Source organism: Penicillium argentinense (assembly GCF_028826775.1).
Source record: "Penicillium argentinense strain IBT 30761 chromosome Unknown utg000004l_segment0_segment0, whole genome shotgun sequence".
Classification (NCBI taxonomy): domain Eukaryota; kingdom Fungi; phylum Ascomycota; class Eurotiomycetes; order Eurotiales; family Aspergillaceae; genus Penicillium; species Penicillium argentinense.
Genome location: NW_026622663.1, coordinates 4,944,304 through 4,964,015, shown reverse-complemented (window position 1 = coordinate 4,964,015; position 19,712 = coordinate 4,944,304). Strand labels below are relative to the sequence as shown.

Genomic DNA, 19,712 nt, shown 5'->3' with positions numbered 1-19,712 from the left:
CACACCCGCCCCACACCCCCTAGATTATATAAGATTCTGCCAGTCAAAAACCTTCAGTATAATATATTTCTCCCCGATAGCAACCTAATATTTAGTATACCACCCTTCTCACTCAATAATTGCTTCAACACGGTGTGGCATAGTAGCTGAAAGGTGCTGAAAATGACGTATTTCTAATTCACCCCACGCTTGCTGAGCTGTGTCCACTAAAATAACCTTAGTCTCATCATTATTTTTCATATTGTGATATTTGGCACAGAATACGCGGTATGGTCTGGTACTGACAACCCTGGTTAGGTCAGTCAGTACAGTGTGGAACAGGCTTACTAAGTTCCATTCGGAATACTGAATCTCCGATTCAGTACGCTAGTGTATATAAGACCGTATGCCCCAGATAGTTTTCAGAACCAGACAATCCCTTCTGTTGAGTTATCACAATATGAATAAGATCAGGTCGAAGCTCATAAATCTTTGCTTTAAGAAGAGCCCAAAGATTCTCAATAGGATTCAAATCTGGCGAATGAGGTGGCCACTCCATAACCTCAATATTCATCTCAGCTAGGGCATCTCGGACAACGCGTGCGGTGTGTGTAGGAGCATTATCATGCTGGAATATCCCATCCTCATTCTGCATTAGAATAGGAAGGATTCGGCGATATAACTCCTCAATAACAAAGCGATTCACACCTTGTCGTTCTGAATTCGGATCCCCGAAAAGTGGGATAAGTCCAGTCCGTCGTTCAGCCCCTGAAAAGGCGGCCCAGAACATCTGTTTAACTTGTTTTCCTTTATACGGGAGGCCCTGGACTTGCCCTTCTTGAGGCTGATTTTTGGGGCGGATAAAGGACCATTCTCTGCGTATACCAATTCCTCGTTCAACTGTGCATTCATCGGACCAAAAGACTCGAGCCCAATCTTCAGAGGTGAAATAGCGATAGCGATATGCCCAGGCGAGTCGTTTTGCTGCATGCTCATCAGTTAAATATGGTCGCCAAAGACATCGCCATTTCCGCATATTTTCAGCATTTAGAAGGCGTTGAATAGAGCGCTTTTTAACCTTATAATCTACCTCAGCAAGGAGATCTTCATATTGAATCTTTGGGTCTCCATGAATTGCGTTCAAGAGACGATCTTTCTCAGCTTCTGAGAGCTTTTTTGGCCGGCCAGATCGAGGCTTCGAGACACCTTCGTGTCTCTCACGCTCTTTGATAATTGAATATCGAATAGTAGAGATTGGAATATAGGGATAACGCTGGTGAATACGTCTATATCCCCACCCAATCGCATGGAGCTCGCAGATACGCTCTCGAATAGCAGGTGTAAGCTCTTTCGAACGAGCCATAATATGCAAAATCGCAGGCAAAAAGCAGCAAAAAGCAGCAAATGGCAGGCAAATGGCAGGCAAATGAGGAGGAAATATGTCTTTTCAACTAACGCGACCTCGACGAACTATTTTAGCGTGTTCTATAGTACGCGATTTAGGTAGGCGGTATTAGCGGTGAGGAGGGTGGGGCAAACAGCGTGTTAAAAACTTATGACCTCCCACTGTAATATTCGTAAATTATTATGTGGGGCCGGTTAGTACCAACTTGCAAAACCCTCCTGCGCCCACATTGGGAAAGGATGTCTCTTACGACGATTAATCGGGTCTTTATACTTCCAAGTATATCAAAATTGGGAGGAGTGTCTTTTAAATTCACGAACCTGATCGAAAAGTCTGCACGTAGTCGCGGAGGCATTCTTGATTTTCTCCTGAAATTGTTGGAACCCTTTGAAATGCAATTTGCTGAGCTGGACCACCACCATTTCATGAGGAAAAGCAGACGGGAACTTTGGCTTGCAGAGGCAGCATCGAAAGGCGCTCTAGTAGAATTTACTACAGGGTGCATGATTTTCTTGTCTCCTTGTTTCAATGTAACCATAATTTTAAGCTTGTTCAAAGGATCAGCATACGGATCAGACGACTCAACGACATAGCTCGCCGCGATTGGTGTGAATGGAGAAATTTGTAGGTCCTCATCAAACTTCCCTTGAAAGCAATATGGACCTTTGCCACTCAGCTCCGCCCGGGAATTTCGGGTCAGCCATAGCCTTCGCTCGCCATAAGAAGTTTGGAGTTGAACAATCATGGCAGTCAACTCCCTCTTAGAGTTGTATAGATACCAAAACTGATGGTGTGTTGATGGTGAGGGTTGGTGATGATGGTGTTTTGATGGTGATTGATGTGAACGGGACCGGAGACCACATGTTGAGGTGCAGTGCGGCGCGATCGCCGAGCGGTGAGGTGGCCGCCCCGAGAGAGTAAACACCCAATCACCGCCCATCGGATGTCGCGGGATTTAGTTCCGGAGCTAAGTAAGCACCTTGACTAATGGAGCATTCCCATGCGTTGTCATTGACAAGACACCTGTCCCTTTTCTCACGCGCGGGGACTGGCGCTTTCTTAGGTCGCCATCCCATTCGTCCGTCACATGCAAATAAAGTACGTGGCTGACATTTGTGCCTCAGGCATCATCGGAGTTACCCCACTTCTCTCCCCAACGTTTCCCCTTTTTCCACTTTGTGTTCACTCGTCCTTCTCATGGTCTCCCTTGTACATATATACTTATAGCTCTTCAGCTGTCCTCCTAGGTGGTTGTCCCGTTTTGCACGGAAAAGAAATCAACAATGGCCAAGCGACACGAGGTCGTGGAACCGGAAATCGCCATCGTATGTTTTTTTTTCTTTAGCTGTGTTGTCTAATGTTTCTAAGTCTTTGACCGGTAACTAGGATCCCGATCTCTATTGCAGCGCCCAGCCTTATGACAATGACTGGCAATCGTAAGTGTCCCCTCAATTCGCGAGTCGCAAGTCTGACAATCTCAGGGAAACCACGTCGATCGGCTCCTCAATTTATCGCGGACTGGAAGAGAATGGTCGTCGGTAGGCATTCAGTATCATGGCTCCCATTCATAGCTCATTCTGTCTCAGGTATCAAACATTGAGCCGCAAAGAATATCTGTAAGCATGGATTCCGTGGTAGAGGCACCGCCGCTTACGTTTGATCAGCAATCCATCGGACGATAAAATGTTCGAAACTTATGAAGCTGGGTATGTGCACTCGTCTTATGTTCATAATATATATTGACCATTGCAGGCATTTGGTTGCCCTTGTCATGGACTCGGAGAGAGAAAACCCGCTCTTCCATTCGCCTATTGGAGACCACCCAAAAAACATCCTCGACATTGGAACAGGTCAGGGTAATTGGGCTGTGTAAGTGAAAAATAATATCCCTTGCGACCTGCCCTCTTTTAGCCATCGCAAAGAATCATATTAATCCTTCTTAAGAGATGTTGCCGACATGTTTCCCATGGGTGAGTCAGATTAAAACCGACATTGACTTTAAATGCATAAAAAATTGACCAGATCTCAGCCACGGTCCGCGGAGTCGACCTCTTCCCACCACCAGTAACCTGGATGCCACCGAACTGCATCTTAGAAGTCGACAATATCGCCGAAGACTGGACCTGGAATGAACCGCAAGATCTAATCCACATGCGCCTCATGATCGGCTCCTTCGACGCAGCGGAATGGGCCCGCGTGTACAAGCAATGTTTCGAGTAAGCCCCCAACATTGAACTCCACACAAGTCTCAGTCTAAAATGAAATTATAGCAACCTTCGCCCGGGCGGCTGGATTGAGCAACTCGAAGCAAGCCCTTACATCGAATGTGACGACGATAGCCTACCGGCCGACAATGTCCTGCGGACCTGGGGTCCCGCCTTATCTGAATGCGGCAAGCGCGCGGGCCGGCCGCTCGAAACAATTGACATGATGCAAGATGCCGTCCGTGATGCGGGTTTCGTTGAGATCCATGAAAAACAGTACAAGTGGCCCATTGGCCCATGGGCTCGCGATCAGAAGTACAAAGAGGCTGGCACAGTCAACTATCAGCATTGGATGTCTGGTATGGAGGGCTGGGCAATGTGGTTGCTTACGAAATACGGTGCTCCGCACCCATGGACCCAGGAAGAAGTTATTGTTTATGTTGCTAAGCTGAGGGCTGAGCTGCAGAATCCTCGCCATCATATCTATGAGCGCGCGTGAGTTTTTTTCCTGTTTCTGTTGTGATGTCGCTGATGAGATCTAGTCGTCGCGTTTGGGCACGAAAGCCGTTCCCTAATGAACCTTCTCCCGCGTCGTCTGGTCGTGGGCCGGTCATCAAGACCGAGAGTGTGTGACGGACGACCCTGGGAATAGCCTCGTCTCGTGGAAGGATGCCTGAGGCATAATATTGGGTCGTTTGCACAACGCGTTTGCTGGGGACTTAACCCCTCTTTTTCTGGCGGACTTTCTTTCTTTCTTTCTTTTTCCTTCTTCATCTTCGAGATTCTCGTAAGTAGGCACCGAATGAATGTGTTTCTTTCGAACGGCCCGTAACAGAGTGAGTGAGAATGGTATTTTGAGTTGGAAAGCTTCGGTTGGACCACTGGATGGTGTACTGAATAAAGCTTGTTCGAGGATCGTCGTTTGGCCTATTTGATTTCCACTTGGAGCACTTGAGGGCTGAAGCATTTTGTTTATCTCTGGTTGGGTAGGGAGCAATGGCTTGAGACCGTCCCGGGGGGGCGGCAACAGTGCTAGAGCCAACTGCATTCGCTCGTCAAAAGCAATGATGACCATCGGCCAAGTTCCCATTACAGAGGGCCTTTTGTTATATATTATGACGATTGATAGGCTAGCGTTCGTTGAATTTTGAAGCTTCGCAAGCTTCTGCTGCCAAATACGCGTATCGAATGTTCGTACGGGTGTATTCTGAGCCTAGGCGTAGAAGTAAGTTAGTAAAATAAAGCCGATAATAGGATGCTGAACATACAGCATGCTCTAATGCCAGCTTGATATTTGGCTTCTGCCTTTTGGCTAGGGCAGCTTTCCGACAAGTCACCCCATTATAGTGCTTGTTCATTGAAGTTGTTCCGCTATGAGCCCAACCAGGGTGATCAAGAACCTTCTGACATTGCTGGCACATAACTCCTGGTTTCCCATTTCTGTCTAAGGCGACCTGGTCAAAGTATTCCCAGCACTTTGCGCGTTTCCCATCCCAAGACATCCGTTTCTTCCTCCCAAAGTCGGTCTGAAGCCACCAAGTCACAAATTCATCACTCATTTCTGGAGAATATAGAATGTATGTTCTGATCCGGTCCGGGCAAACGAGTTTAAGGCATTCGGGGGCTTTCAGAGGCTCGTACACGGTCTGTTGGCTTCCGGAGGGGACGGGGGAGAAAGGCTGAGCTGGTGTAGAATTAGCAACGTATTCAAGGAAATCCGAAGGTGGCGCATCATGTATAGAGGAGAGGAATATATCAGATGACTGAGACATGATGAAGCTGTGTATAAGAAGGAAGGACTTACCGAGATTTTTCTTTGGTGTTAGGCGAAAGGACTTAGGGGTAGAGGTACATGCTGATTCTGCATTATCTGATTGTTTGCTTGATAGATCACATCTAAACCCCGCTTTTTATTCAAATCCTCAAGCTAATTGGGTGACCCTCAGGGTAGTCAGGGTGACCCTCAGTTTTGATTTATAAGTGATGCTTCAGTGTTCATGTTGTTGAGGGGAGTTGATTGTGTAAGATACAAGTAGACTGGTGAACAGGTAGATATGCATGCACGTGATCCCATCCCCCATGATTATCCCAGTAACCGTGATATTTCAACACTCAGGGTAGTCAGGGTGACCCTCAGGGTAGTCAGACTGACCGTGGGAGAGAATTTCCTATCCCGAATCCCACCCGAATATTATGGCATAGGATAGGATTCCCATAGGATTTCCCTTTCATTGCGATAGCCACGGTCCTTCCTAGGTCACTGACTAGGTTTTGAAGACCATCACCACAGGAGTTAGGATAGTGTTTAAGTTCTGCGGAATGTAGTGCAACTATCTCATACATTCGAAATATATTTCCGCATCCTTACACACCAATTTCACCAACTTTCTATAAAACACACCACAACAATTCCTCTTAGATAGAAAAGAGGGCAAGTTTAGTATTACCAAGCGAGAAGACGTATTCAAAAGACTTAATTCAAAGAATTACATAGGGGGTGGATGAAAATTGATGGAATCATAGACATACAGAACAGGTAACTATAAGAAACAGTAATATATAATGATATGTCAGCCAATTTATTCATCCTAACCAGGAAAGGCGTAAAAGAATAATGCAATCCAGGGTAGTCAAGGTCGTAGTCAGGGTGACCCTGACGAGATTTTATGACCCTGAGGGTCGGTCCGGGTCGTAAGGCTCGGAACCGGAACCGTCCAGGTCCGGGACGCGAGTCGGTAGGAGGGACCCAATATCAGGGTCGTGGCGAGGTCTACCGGGGGTATACAATAGAGTATACGTCGACTCCCACAGTGACTCTAAGTGTAGCCGCAGGAGTATACAGAAAGACTATATATTGTAGTGGGGAGACCCCTCCCCCTACTACGTGGGTGCCATCCAGGCTGTGTGACATGGGCGGCAGTATACAGTGGCCGGATAGCTAGTTGTCGGGACATATCCTTTTGTCAGAACAAGCTAGCGGCAGCTTACCGCTGGTGACTGATAGATCACATTCCTGTGCTGGGTGACCTTGCGCCAAGCTGCGGCACCGGTGTTGAGACCACCGAGTATCGGAGTATGGGATTCAGGGGTATTTTGGACCGGACCTGGTACACATCTACATCTATCTACATGAACCAATTGACTTTTGCTTTTCGAGCACGCATGCTGTCCACTTAACTGTGTACACAGTACCTAGCTGGTGATACCAACACTAGTTCTAGAATACACTTTCTTACACCTCCCCACCTGACCCCTACATTTGGGATTCTCGCTATTTCCTGACAGCTACGCGTGTGCTTTGTGGTGGTTTTCCGCTGAATCGACCCGCACGTCTCAGCGCGTACTGCCATCGAGCGTTCCCCTCTTCAATATATAAGGACACTCCTTTACACGCAGATATTTAGTTCTTCGCGATCAATTACACATTATTACTTAGATCAAATATCCTACAGGTAGGGGGGCTCTTCAGACTGACCTACTTAGCGCTCTATCTGGCACATCCTTCGAAGTTACTCAATAGGACCCGAGCCCGTATAAGGCCTACTACGGCAACGGTACGGTTGCGAGTCGATACTTAAGGATTACCGGTGGTGCTCAGAGGGCCGTTTTTGGACACACCGGCACATATCGTTATTGTACCGATCAACGACTGGTAAGTTGTTGATCAACGGTTGACCACTCACCGTGACCAGATAGCCGTTGCAGGCCGTTCGAAAGAAACAGATTCATTCGGTGCCTACAGGACGAGAACCTCGAAGATGAAGAAGGAGAGAAAGAAAGAAAGTCCGCCAGAAAAAGAGGGGTTAGGTCCCCAGAAAACGCGTAGTGCAAACGACCCAATATTATGCCTCAGGCATCCTTCCACGAGATGAGGCTATTCCCAGGTTCATCCGTCACAATAGCAACGCGTAACATCCCATAGGAATTTGACAGTCTAGATCCAAGTAACAATGTATGATTGATCGCGAAGAACTAAATAAATGTGCGTAAATGAATGTCCTTATATATATAATCCTTCCTATTTCCCGATAGGATCGGGTCCTATTCCTCAGTGTCTCCGATCCCATTTCCTGATAAGGATATCCTACGATAGGATGGGCCATCACGTGACATTTGCATTTGAGATTCCCATTATGATCACGTGACCTATGGAACGAATGCGCTGTTCCAGAATCGGTTGGCTCTCGGTGGCCCATCGGTAGGTCGTAACCCCTCAGTTGGCTGTGCTTGTCACAAGTTTCGTAATATTCGGTTTATTAGGGAGGGTGCTACCGCCTTAGTGCTCCGAGTGTGAAGGGCTGAAGCCAGACTTAAATTTAATCTAACTAGACCACGAAATGTGTACAAAGAGATTGAAGAGAGAAGTTCCGTGAGCGTTCTCCACGTCAACACGCCAAGGTCTCGTGACACACGTGACCAATACCGGGCACTGGCCCGTGACACCGAGTCTATATATTAGTGATACTGGTGTGCGAGAGTAATATGTTCCCACTATCGGTCTGCATCCACGATAGATCGTTAGCTTCCAATTACATACCGCGTCTGAAGAGATTGCAATGGGGAATACTTGAAATGGGGAGGCATTTGGTTGCACAACCTTGGGGGTGGGGTTAAAACAGTAATTAAACTTTAACGCGGGAGCCGCTGATCTCCCTATTTGTCGTGTTCCTGTGGACCCACCCGTTCTGGGGAGCTCGCATATACGTCATCACTGGTCGAGACACGGTTCTACGGGCAGGAAACGGGTTAAATAGAGTGTCGGATCGCAGGATTATCCGTACGCGCTAGTATATTGACGGAATCAATCTCGGGTGATCGATTGATGGATGAAAACTACCCCCGGGATCATGTTACGAACCCTCCAACAGGGGGACTGCAGCCAACTAACAAGCCATCAAGAACCAACCATTCCCAGGAACTAGGCGCAACCCTGGTCACGTGCACAACTCAAGCAGCAAGGGAGAAAGGAGTTGTCAGCAACACCGACACGTGACCACCACAGGTCGAAGAGTGACGATCAAAGGGTAAGATCGTGCCAAGCCGCATCTACCACTCGCCGTGATCAGATAGCAATGCGTAACAGATCACCTTTGAGAGGGCCTCCATATACGCACTAATATGATATTGTTCATCCCGAGAGTTCTGCATCTGCCCGGTTTACCATACAAAACAAATAGGAAATTGGGTAGTCGCTGAATATTCCTGACAGTAGTGGTAGAATACCACTTCCCAGATCGAGAGAAAATTTAGTAACCACTTGTACTTCTTTTGACAAAAGAAATTGTCAGGCAAGAATTTTCTGCGCCTGCTATTGGGGCCGAGGCCATTCAAGGAAATGATTCGAAGTTGCCGCAGTCACCCTTCCCACGTGTTAAATAGAGTCTGGATCCCAAATCCGCACCGCAAATCAGATCTCACTTTGATCTCAACTTCGGTGGTTGACAGTGTCACCATCAATCACCGCAATGACGTGATTATATTCGTTTTATGATTGGTTAGTTCAGACCCACATGAACCTTGTCCCCACGAGATCCACCGGTACGGGCGCCGGATATAGAACTCTTTAATTGGCGGGGGTGTCTGTAATAATGTACATCAATAACTGCGAAGATTTGAAGACGCGTGGGCCATCACGGCTGACGGTCAACAGACGAAATTCCGCCATCATTGACCACTGGACTGCGCTAGAGAATCGATTATGATAGACGGTGGCGGCAGGGCAAAAGCTTATTTGCATTCCACCCAACTTTGCTACCTACCAAGGCCTTAATCCAGTTGAGAACATCAAAAAAAATAGTAAAACATAAGGGGCATTGATAAATGGAGGCAATGATGTCGGCGCAGAGCTTATCTGAACCATTAGCAAGAAATTACCGTTTGCTTTAGCCCTAGGCCTACGATTTGCAAGGAAGCAGAGTAGGATGTTGATTGCTTATGGGGCACGAACCGGAAGAAACCAAAGGCGAAGCTATTCATTGATAAGAAGCCTGAAGTCTTGGAAACAACAGAAATTTCTGTGTCAAGTACACACTGATATCAGGAAATTGGCAGAATATTCTAGCTTCGTACGGGCTTTTCATTGGGGTTCTTGGGCGCCGGTGGGTAGGACCTTTGAATTGGGTTGGACGGTGCTCCACACCCACGAAGTCTGATACGGCTGATCATGATGTTTCGTAGTCGAAGGGCCAGTTGGGTCGTCAAGCTCCAAGATGAGTGGCGAGATGTTGCTTCTCGCCTGCGGCACTCCAGTTGACGTGAGTTCCAGTACTTTTGCCGAGTATTTCCATTACTGCCCCTCCATCACCTATTTATACCTCACTTGCACCACGAGTTTTCTAGTCGTGTCACTCTCCACTGCAAGCTTCGAAGCTCCTGTGCTCATTTTTCAAGACTCGTTTCATTGATTGCACAGGATCTTTTTCTTTCTTATTCATTGTCTCATATCCTGTCGATTGGGCCTCCATCACCTCTTCCCAAGCGCAAGCACAACCAAACACCTTTTCCGGATTTTCGTCTTTTTGTTCAACCATGCCGGGTAAGAATAGAGTCAGTAGTGGGGTCGCAAGATTACTAGGTATCAAGAAGACCTATTGCGACCCCCTTGGCGCCAACAGTGATTCGGTCACACGAGGCGAGTCGGCGTTCTCTGCTGGCACCGCCGATACTGTCCCTTATTTTGAACCAGAACCGACCTCAGCAGAGTGGCTCCAAGAACATATTCCATCCCTTCACGATGTCGGCATGTATCTTTTGGATATCTTTCCTTTCTGGCGCTGGATCACCCGGTACAACTGGCAGTGGCTTGTAGGTGACTTGGTCGCTGGTATGTTCTTCAATTGCCATTTAGGAGACCCTACATATTGACTCAAGCCCAGGTATTACTGTTGGAGGTGTTGTTGTTCCGCAGAGCATGTCGTACGCGAAACTGGCCGCGCTACCTGTGCAATTCGGTCTTTACACCTCGTTCATGGGAGTGTTGATTTACTGGCTGTTTGCCACCTCAAAGGACATCACAATTGGGGTAAGTCCGTTTTCTGCAACGCCTGTTGGAGCTTGAACTAATTCATCGTTCTATCTTTTAGCCCGTCGCAGTCATGTCCACCTTGGTCGGTGGGGTTGTACACGAGGCCAAGATGATAAATCCAGACATCCCAGGAAATGTTGTCGCATCTGCACTAGCCATCGTTGCAGGCGGAATTATCGCGGCTTTGGGATTTCTCCGACTTGGTTTCATCGTTGACTTTATCCCTCTTCCGGCTATCTCGGCTTTCATGACAGGATCAGCGATCAATATAATTGCTGGACAATGTTCGAAGTTGCTCGGAGAGACAGCAGACTTCAGCACATATGGGCCAACCTACCAGACCATCATTTGGACCCTCAAATATCTCCCCACATCTTCGATCGATGCTTCGCTAGGGTTCACTGCGCTGGCGATGCTGTACTTGATCCGCTTTGGCTGCAATTATGCGGCTAAGAAGATCCCTCACCATGCTAAGCTGTTCTTCTTTTTGTCGACTGTGCGCACTGTGTTTGTGATTCTCTTCTATATCATGGTCAGCGCCGCGGTGAACCTACATCGAAAAGATGATCCTCTGTTCGATATCATTGGAACTGTCCCGCGAGGTGAGTACTTGCGAGAACCGTCTTATTTCGAAAGGAACTAGATCCTAAATATGGGTTTTGATACTTACTTCGTACAGGTTTCCAAAATGCCGGAGTACCTGTTATCGACGGTCAGATCGTCAAGTTGTTTGCATCCCGCCTCCCTGCTGCGGTCATTGTTCTCCTGATAGAACATATTGCCATTTCTAAGTCTTTCGGCCGTGTCAACAACTATTCCATCGACCCATCCCAGGAAATGATTGCTATTGGAGCCACCAATTTGCTTGGGCCTTTCCTAGGCGCCTATCCTGCTACGGGATCATTTTCTAGGACTGCCATCAAATCAAAAGCAGGAGTCCGGACCCCATTTGCTGGAGTGATCACAGCAGTTATTGTTCTGCTGGCGATCTATGCCTTAACAGAACTTTTCTTCTACATTCCGGAAGCTGCCCTTGGTGCTGTGATCATTCACGCCGTTGGTGACTTGATTACCCCCCCCAACGCTGTTTACCAGTTCTGGCGTGTTTCACCATTTGACGCCATCATCTTCTTCATTGGGGTGATTGTCAGCATCTTCACAAAAATTGAAGACGGTGTTTACTGCACTATCTGCCTCTCTCTCGCTGTGTTCCTTTTCCGTGCGGCCAAGGCTCGTGGCCAGTTCTTGGGCAGAGTGACAATTCATTCAGTGGTGGGTGATGACATGGTGGATGGCAATGGAAAACAAGGCACTGGATTATTACCCATAGTGTCGGAAAACTCACCGAGTCACGATCGGTCCATCTTCCTGCCCACCAGCCGCGCTGATGGTTCGAACCCTGACATTGAGGTGGAAGAGCCTCATCCGGGTATCTTCATCTACCGGTTCTCGGAAGGATTCAACTATCCGAATTCCAACCACTACACGGACTATCTCGTTCAAAACATATTCCAGAAGACGCGGCGAACAACCACAGCCGCCTACGCCCAGCCTGGAAACAGACCATGGAATGACCCTGGCCCTCGTCGGGGGAAAGAAGAGGAAGACCGATCGCACTTGCCGACTCTCAAGGCCATTATTCTTGATTTTTCATCTGTCAACCATGTCGATGTGACTTCAATCCAGAACCTGATTGATGTTCGCAATCAGTTAGATATGTATGCATCGCCCGACTCGGTCCAGTGGCACTTTGCCCATATCAACAACCGCTGGACGAAGCGTGGACTTGCTGCTGCAGGCTTCGGTTACCCAACGTCATTCTCGGAAGATGGAATCCGTCGCTGGAAACCCATTTTCAGCGTTGCTAAGATTGAAGACAGCTCTTCTGCTTCCGTCCACGCCGAGATCGTGAACAACGAAAAAGAAGGCAGAATAGTAGACCAGCATCACAGCAAGGTGCATGATATGGAGGATGGGATTCGGCCACGACTCGAAACAACAGATTTCGACGTGCAGAAGGCTGAGTGTTTATCTAGTGGCAGTAGTACTTCGAACGTCAAGGCGCTGCCCGACCTCACAGTCAGCGAGCCCTACCAGAACCGGTTCAGAGTGGCATTGGTGCAAGGTCTAAACCGACCTTTCTTCCACGTTGACCTCATGAGCGCTTTGAAGAGCGCGGTGGAGAACTCGGACACTCGAGGTTCTGAGAAATCTGGTCCGGAGTAAAATTGGATAAGGTCTTCAATGACTCCGATAACACCGCAAATAGAGGGTTATTCAAAACAACCATTCTGATGTCCCTTCTGGCGAAGCTATTTCTTGGTTCGCAAGACAGATGAGGCAACTACGTAAATATAGACTATTTGGATGCAGCTCTGGGAGGGCAGCAAGAGAAAAATAAAATTTCCATTATATTCTTTTACAGAAAAGATCGGAATCAGTCTCACCACTTGCCTTATTCTTTCATGATTTCTATCAAACAAGTCATCTAAGTGTACATAATCTTGAGGCGGAAATTCGGTAGAAAGTGAGGACGTTTTGGGCATTCAAGTAGAGATTAGATGAAATTTCCAACTTGACTACCGCATGCATTCCCGCTATGTTCAGTCACTTCTTAGGCCATAACAATCCATAGATGAAAAAGAAACTGCTGACAATCCCAAGGACATGATGGTCTATACGTTGCTTCTTTCAGGTTTCGATTATATACATGATGCACCACCCGGCCCAGGGAGATTTGTACGCTGGGATTTCGGAGACGCTGGTAGATTTGAGGGGACAGGAAGGGCGGGCGTAGAACCACCATATGAGTGTGCTCCAGGTATGGCGTTCTTGACCGAGCTTGAGCATCGACGTGAATAATGATATAATGCCATCCAAGGACAAGTTTTGCATAGATAAACGGTCTATGATAGACACTCGGGAACTTGCATCCACCCACCAAGGATGAGGAGGTACGGAGAGAATTTATGGCTGGTCCGACTTCATGTTCGAAATGGAATCCATTCATGATGGCAATTAGTCGAATGGAGCTAGCTTTCGGCGGACTTTGCTGCATCTCACTTGTATCTTTTCTCCCTGGTGTCCGTTATCACTACCCTCTCGTGCAGACAGTTACACACACCTGCCATGAAATACAAAGTCACATTCAAGAGTTTCTAGGATGCCCATCTGAAGTTGGGTTGCTGGGAGCCTATCTGACAGCCACGTGGGGACAATATTAGCGCCCTGGACCTGGCGATCCACGCACTTCAAATAACGCCAAGAGTCCCAAGTGTACGTGCAAGAATATAAAGCCTTCGCATCAGTCTCGTGGTCAAGGTTTCATATTAACCATCTTGTTAGAATCAGAGATCTCGAATAGTGCCAAGCATGCAGTTATGCTGCGGTCTTGTTCCGTTGCAGTATCACACATGCTGATCCAGCTTTGGGCCACGTCTGTCTGACCGGCAATTTGAGGCGGTGAACAGAGACCACAGACATATCAATATCGACGAGGTCCTTCGGGTCGTGGAATATTAGTATGCCAGAAGACATGTCAACTCATTTAGATTATTTCGCGGGCTCACGACTTGGCAAGCGATCAAACAACCTCCCTTGTCTGTTTCCAGTACTAGGCACTTATTCCTACCGAACAATCTATGGGGGAAACTAATTGTGGTACATGGAAATCTAGACCTTTAGCCGTCCTTTCAGAGCAAGATCTGCTACGGAATTCCGCCTCCCGCCTTTCCTAGGGGGCAGTGCCGCGACGGGGGGAAGTGGGGCAAAGCTTCCGCAGATGGCCAATAACGCCGCCTCGCCATGTTGTCCGGAATATCCTCTTAAGGTTCAGTTGGATATGTTGTAATTCAGAGGATGATAGCTTGCATTCTTCAGACAGGAAAATTGTCAATTTATATACAGCATGCAAAGATTCATTTCCAATCAAAGGTGGTAATTCCGTGATGTCAGGAATTGATTCCGGTACAATATGAAAATTTTATCACAACAAATACGTTGTAAAACGGAAGGGTGCCCGCAGCAGAAACCGAAGCGATTCCAGACCCACTCAGTGACCATGAATCTGATCCTCACCTGAGCCGTCTTGATCCACTCACTGATCCTCCCACACTTAGGATATCCATGGCTCAATCGCAGTGGCAACGCACAGTTGCTGGCCTGCTGGATCAGGCATCAGCGAATCAGACGCAGGACGCTTTATTATTTATGGACATCGCGTAGCTCGGCTATTATTTATGCTACCTCACTTTAAGTTCGAATTGATTCATGTATCTATATATCCTTATATTGGATTATTCCATGCAAAGGATCAATTCGGAGCGACTGCAGTCGGAATGATGCTGGGAGCATTCGGTCAGTCGCTGAATAGCCTTCACTTCAGCCCCCACGAGCGTAAGCTGAAAAGGTATCTCAATGAAGCCGCTCAAGGTTAGCCGGAATATAGATATATATTGATCTGACTCGTCGTCTTTAAATTCACCAGATTTTGCCCTCGAAGTTCTGAAGATAGCCCTCACCTCCAGAATAAAGGAGGCCCAGAGTCTCTGGATTGCATTCGACGCCTAGTGTGTCGAAGACTACTCCCACCAGCGATGTAAGTGAACCAACCAAAATGACACCCTCGAAACTAACGGTACATTTAGACTAGAAAATGACCAGTTTCCGGAAATACATTAAGAAACAGCACCCAATTCGCCTATCACCCTTCCTTCTGCTATGGCAGCGACAGTAGCAAAGTCGACACGAGCAGCTTCCAACGTGCTGTATCACTTCTAGCCGTTCGAGGCACTGATATTCTGGGTACGCAGGAAAAAGGGGAGTATCTCTGTCGCCATGACGGCGCATTCATCCCCAGAGCCGATTTCCAAAAATCTTCAGAAGCAAAAATCTTCAGAAGCACAGCCTTTCAGAGAGCCCAAATAACCAGCCAATACATCCAACTCTGGAGGCGGACGTCATGGATATTTTGGCCATGGCGCAACCGCAATCGGTGAGCTTGACTCCGTCACAGAATCAGCTAGGACCTGCATCCCGGAAGCTGGTTGGTGAAAGTCCGTTTCGGCCGGGGTGTCGGGTAACTCGAAAGGATTTGTCGATATTGCTGAGCTTACTTCTACAGTTGAGGTTGCACAACGCCAATTGGTATCATACTCCCATTTTGGCACTTTCGACAATGTCGAGCCTGTCGACGAAAGATTGGCCGATATCATGTTCAAAGGACTGGGTGGGGCCTATAACGGAGAGAATCTTGGGTCTGAGTATCTCCTCAGGTTAAGGTATTTCCGGTATGTGTGGATTTACTGGAGTGTCTGGGAATGCCTAATCCTTCACAGCCGAACTTGAACCAACAATTCCACCCGCTTTGGACCATTCTATCTCAACCACCGATGGCTACTGATAATCAAAAGTTGTCACAATCACCGGAGCCAGTAGTAGCCGTACCTGGCGGGACTATTTGGGCTATTACATTGTTCATCGCTCACCCTGAATTCTCGACAGGCACTCGGGCGACGATTCAGGACGCGCGAATTACTTTGGAAAAACAGACGCAGTCATCACAGAGGCTAGACGACTTGACAGTGACCCATCTTGTGAAGGCTCTGGAAAATAATGGATATCCACGCTTGACGTTACTAATCAGCGATGGAACAATCAGCGATGGAACTACAACACCAGCCACGGTGGTAGGAGCATACTTCCCTGCCCGCTCTGGTTCAAAGCAAATGGAAAAGATAAGCGTGAATTCAAGACTCGCACTTCCCATCCTCTTTCGGCTTGAGCCCCTAATTCCACCTTCTTCGAAGGAACTGTCCTAATACACCGCTCATAGACATCGTGAACACACACGAAGAGGTATTGTCGCTCGAAGCTATCGCAGCAAGTGACAAAACATTCTGACGTCAAACATGGTCTACTGGATCGGAGACCCGGAACGAACGGGTCTCGGCCTACAAATTGACCCAGAGGCGAGGTCGGCTCTGCTCACGAGCAATTTTACCGATGCCAACGTTGGAGGGGTAGCCTGGTACAACGACGTTGGCAGGCATAGCCACCGTGGTGACAAAATACCCAAAAACAACTGGGTGTTGACTGTCAAGTTTGGTCAACTCAACCTCTTCCGTGTTTCGTGCGTGTTAAACGCAGGCCTCGCTACTGGGAGGATCATCCGTCTCAGGGATAAGGCTCGATATGTGCGGGAGGCAACGAAGCCAAGGATCGCAGACGAGAAGCTGAAGATGAGGATCGCAGGCTTCGGATCTACTACATAACAGAAAAAGATTGAAGCGGATTTTTTTGTGCCCGTTCGGCTTCCTACGTATTTATACCAGCGCATTGCCAAAGACGTCTAAGTAGGATTCCGACTTCTGCATGGCACCCATCTCCCGGGCAACTTTACATCGACCTCTATACATAGACACCACACAATATCTGGAAGGGGTTTCGCTCACCCCTTTGCTTACTGGGCAGAGTATGGTTGAATTAGTGGTACTGGTGTTCAAGACCAATAGAAAATTATCAGCGTTTCCAGTTCCGTGGTTAAAGACGGTAATTAAACTTTGACACCGGCCGACCTTCCTATTTTGTCGTGTTTCTGTAGATCTGTCCACATCATGGATATCACCTCGCACGGACGTCGTCGCTAGCCGAGACGCCGGATTTAATATAGGAAAAGAGTCGAATAAAGTTAATTGTCTACAATTTACACAAGTCTGCACTCAAATGGGGTTGATCTGCAAGTCGGACAAATATCTACCTAACGTTTCAGATAAATCGGATTCTCGTGTTATCTCAGTGTTATTTCTAACTCCCGCAGTCGTTGCTTCGGAACATGACAACTTTCCATAGTAAATGCTGTGAAATCACAATCTGTGATAAGCATGGCTGTACAGCCTCCCACAGACATTGAAAAGTCGTTTTCTTGGAGCTACTAATGGGGCTATCTATTTCACCTTGCGATTTTCATATCCGAATCACGGAGGGCTAATAACATGCCTTTAGTGGCAACGTTTGCGGAGAGCCATGTGGCAGCTTTCTCCAAATCGGTTTGTTAGGCCAGTCCTGTACCTGGCGCTATTGACCCACACCCACCGACGATCGCGGCGATGACCGTCTAGAATCTTGAAATGCCGCCCGGGCGATAAACTTTATCGGGATGATTAATTTTGGACGCCATGTAGGTTATAAAGGTTCGTCGCGCTGCCCTCACTGACTCCCTACTTGATTATCAAAGCCCGCGTATTCAAAGTCATATTCAAACTACTCGTCCAATATGCAGACCGTCTCGCTTGTTACTATCGCTCTCGGTCTCGCTTCGGCGGCCGTGGCTGCGGTAAGTCCTGGAAATGGATCTTGCGCCAACCATAGTAGCTAATGTTCCCAGCCCCCTCCTTGGGCCCCCGCCTGGGGATACTCCTCTCAGTCGTCTTCTGTGCCCACGAGCTCGGCGGGCTCTTCTACCCCGGTGCCCACCGTGAGTGTGACTCCCTCGGGCTTCACCTCCACCCCGCTGCCCACTGGCACTCCCACTCATCCGTGCCCCTACCCGTCTGGATTCCCTCTTCCTTCCGACGCCCCGTTCTCTGTCCCCCCTCCTTTCCAGGGCAGCGCTGCCTGCCCTCCCTGGGGACCCCCCTCCTCGACGGCTCTTCCCGCTCAGTAGCCGCTCCTACCACATTCGTGAGCATCTCAACGTCACACGGAGATACTGTATCTATCGATAGACAATGCGCGGCATTTCTAAACTGGTTGGGATGAATAGCTCGTGATTTGCTTGTTCTGTTTGTTTTCCAGTCACTCGTTCAATTCTGCTTGTGCACCACACAGTGTCGAAATAGAAGACCACTTATCAACAATATGCCTTTGCACTTTTCGTGTACAAGTAAATGTAACACGGCACTCGGTGTTCCAAGCATCACCCCTTCCACTCTGTTCCTTCCTTTCAGGGCAATTCATCCATACTGTATATGAATGACTTCATATATAGGCAGCTCAAAAGACTCTTGACAGCTTGGTCTGAATGGCTTTTCTCAAATGTGATATTGCGAAGATTTAATTTGTCTGGTGTCTCGAGAGCCGTTGTGGTAGAAACCGTGTAGATTGATTCACAATAGGAATGGAATAAAAATAAACGAAGGACATTGGAATAGCGCTAGGCAGCTTCTTTAATTTTGCCAGAGAATATCTCAGGGTTCATGAGGAAGTTTTCCTGGAGTGGTCTAATAGTATTCCCGCCAATTGGATGGGCGAGGATGCGGATATTTGAAGCGTTTCGAGTATCGGATGAAGTAGCCGCGCAAGCTTGGCAGTTGAAGTATTTCTCCATAAAGGTTGGTGAAATCGATTATTCGAAGAACTTATTAAAGAGGAGGGTTTTCTCTGAGCGTATTCTCAAGTGATTGTAGCCGAGTTGCTGTAGTGTTTATCTGGATTGTTATAATTTCCGCGAAACTTTCTAGAAAGAAGTAGTTATGTGCGACGTCGAAAATGCTGGGATGCGTGACAGTGTTCTAAGGTCGGCATAATCGAAATGCGAGCCCCAAACCACGTCCAGACCAATATACGGGCATGTCCCGAAGACTTGGATACATCAAGTGTCAAACAGAGAACCCGGCTCAGGCTTCAGGATCGACCTCCCTAAGCTCGACCTGAGCACCATATCTTGATCACTGAGTATGTTCTGAAAGTAAGGCTGAGATCATCCAAGAGCGTCCACTGGAATGTGCAGAATCTCGGGCCGAAGATGTCTCTTTGGCCAGATAATCTTCATATCAGTCATATAAACGCACAAGTGAATATGAATGGTCATCCTCACGGTGAACTAGAGTCATTGGTCGAAGCGGAAAAGCTTGTAGGCGCCTAGATCTTCGTTTATAGACTGTCTTTCCGCACCTCGGCGTTCAACAGGATGACCGATAAGCAATTAAATAACCGTTTAATCTAGTGTTGGTATCACCAGCTAGGTACTGTGTACACATTTAAGTGGACAGTGTGTATGCTTCCAAAGCAAAAGTCAATTGATTCATGTAGATAGATGTTGATGCTCAGTCTAGTTGGAAAAACACCCCTAGATCCCACACGCCGGCCTTCGGCGGTCGCA

General features: G+C 47.7%; 5 protein-coding genes across 5 annotated transcripts; 4 read left to right on the top strand and 1 right to left on the bottom strand.

Annotated features, from left to right (window-relative positions):
* Positions 1-108: 108 nt before the first annotated feature.
* On the bottom strand, positions 109-1,342 carry N7532_004782 (uncharacterized protein; the record flags this gene model as incomplete). The annotated part of the gene is made up of 2 exons (XM_056617276.1): positions 109-345; positions 437-1,342. The coding sequence occupies 2 exons, from the start codon at positions 1,340-1,342 to the stop codon at positions 109-111; spliced, it is 1,143 nt and encodes a 380-aa protein (XP_056477633.1).
* A 1,325-nt stretch (positions 1,343-2,667) lies between these two features.
* N7532_004781 (class I SAM-dependent methyltransferase) lies at positions 2,668-4,221 on the top strand (the record flags this gene model as incomplete). The annotated part of the gene is made up of 10 exons (XM_056617275.1): positions 2,668-2,709; positions 2,771-2,820; positions 2,866-2,922; positions 2,971-3,000; positions 3,049-3,090; positions 3,137-3,253; positions 3,329-3,354; positions 3,414-3,600; positions 3,655-4,083; positions 4,131-4,221. The coding sequence occupies 10 exons, from the start codon at positions 2,668-2,670 to the stop codon at positions 4,219-4,221; spliced, it is 1,071 nt and encodes a 356-aa protein (XP_056477632.1).
* A 5,895-nt stretch (positions 4,222-10,116) lies between these two features.
* Positions 10,117-12,838, top strand: N7532_004780 (SLC26/SulP family anion transporter; the record flags this gene model as incomplete). Its single annotated transcript, XM_056617274.1, has 4 exons — positions 10,117-10,411; positions 10,464-10,609; positions 10,671-11,214; positions 11,292-12,838. 4 exons carry the CDS (start codon positions 10,117-10,119, stop codon positions 12,836-12,838), a joined length of 2,532 nt encoding a protein of 843 aa, XP_056477631.1.
* Positions 12,839-16,521: 3,683 nt separating this feature from the next.
* Positions 16,522-16,884, top strand: N7532_004779 (uncharacterized protein; the record flags this gene model as incomplete). Its single annotated transcript, XM_056617273.1, has 1 exon — positions 16,522-16,884. One exon carries the CDS (start codon positions 16,522-16,524, stop codon positions 16,882-16,884), a length of 363 nt encoding a protein of 120 aa, XP_056477630.1.
* A 1,001-nt stretch (positions 16,885-17,885) lies between these two features.
* Positions 17,886-18,275, top strand: N7532_004778 (uncharacterized protein; the record flags this gene model as incomplete). Its single annotated transcript, XM_056617272.1, has 2 exons — positions 17,886-17,945; positions 17,997-18,275. The coding sequence occupies 2 exons, from the start codon at positions 17,886-17,888 to the stop codon at positions 18,273-18,275; spliced, it is 339 nt and encodes a 112-aa protein (XP_056477629.1).
* Between the last annotated feature and the right edge of the window lie 1,437 nt (positions 18,276-19,712).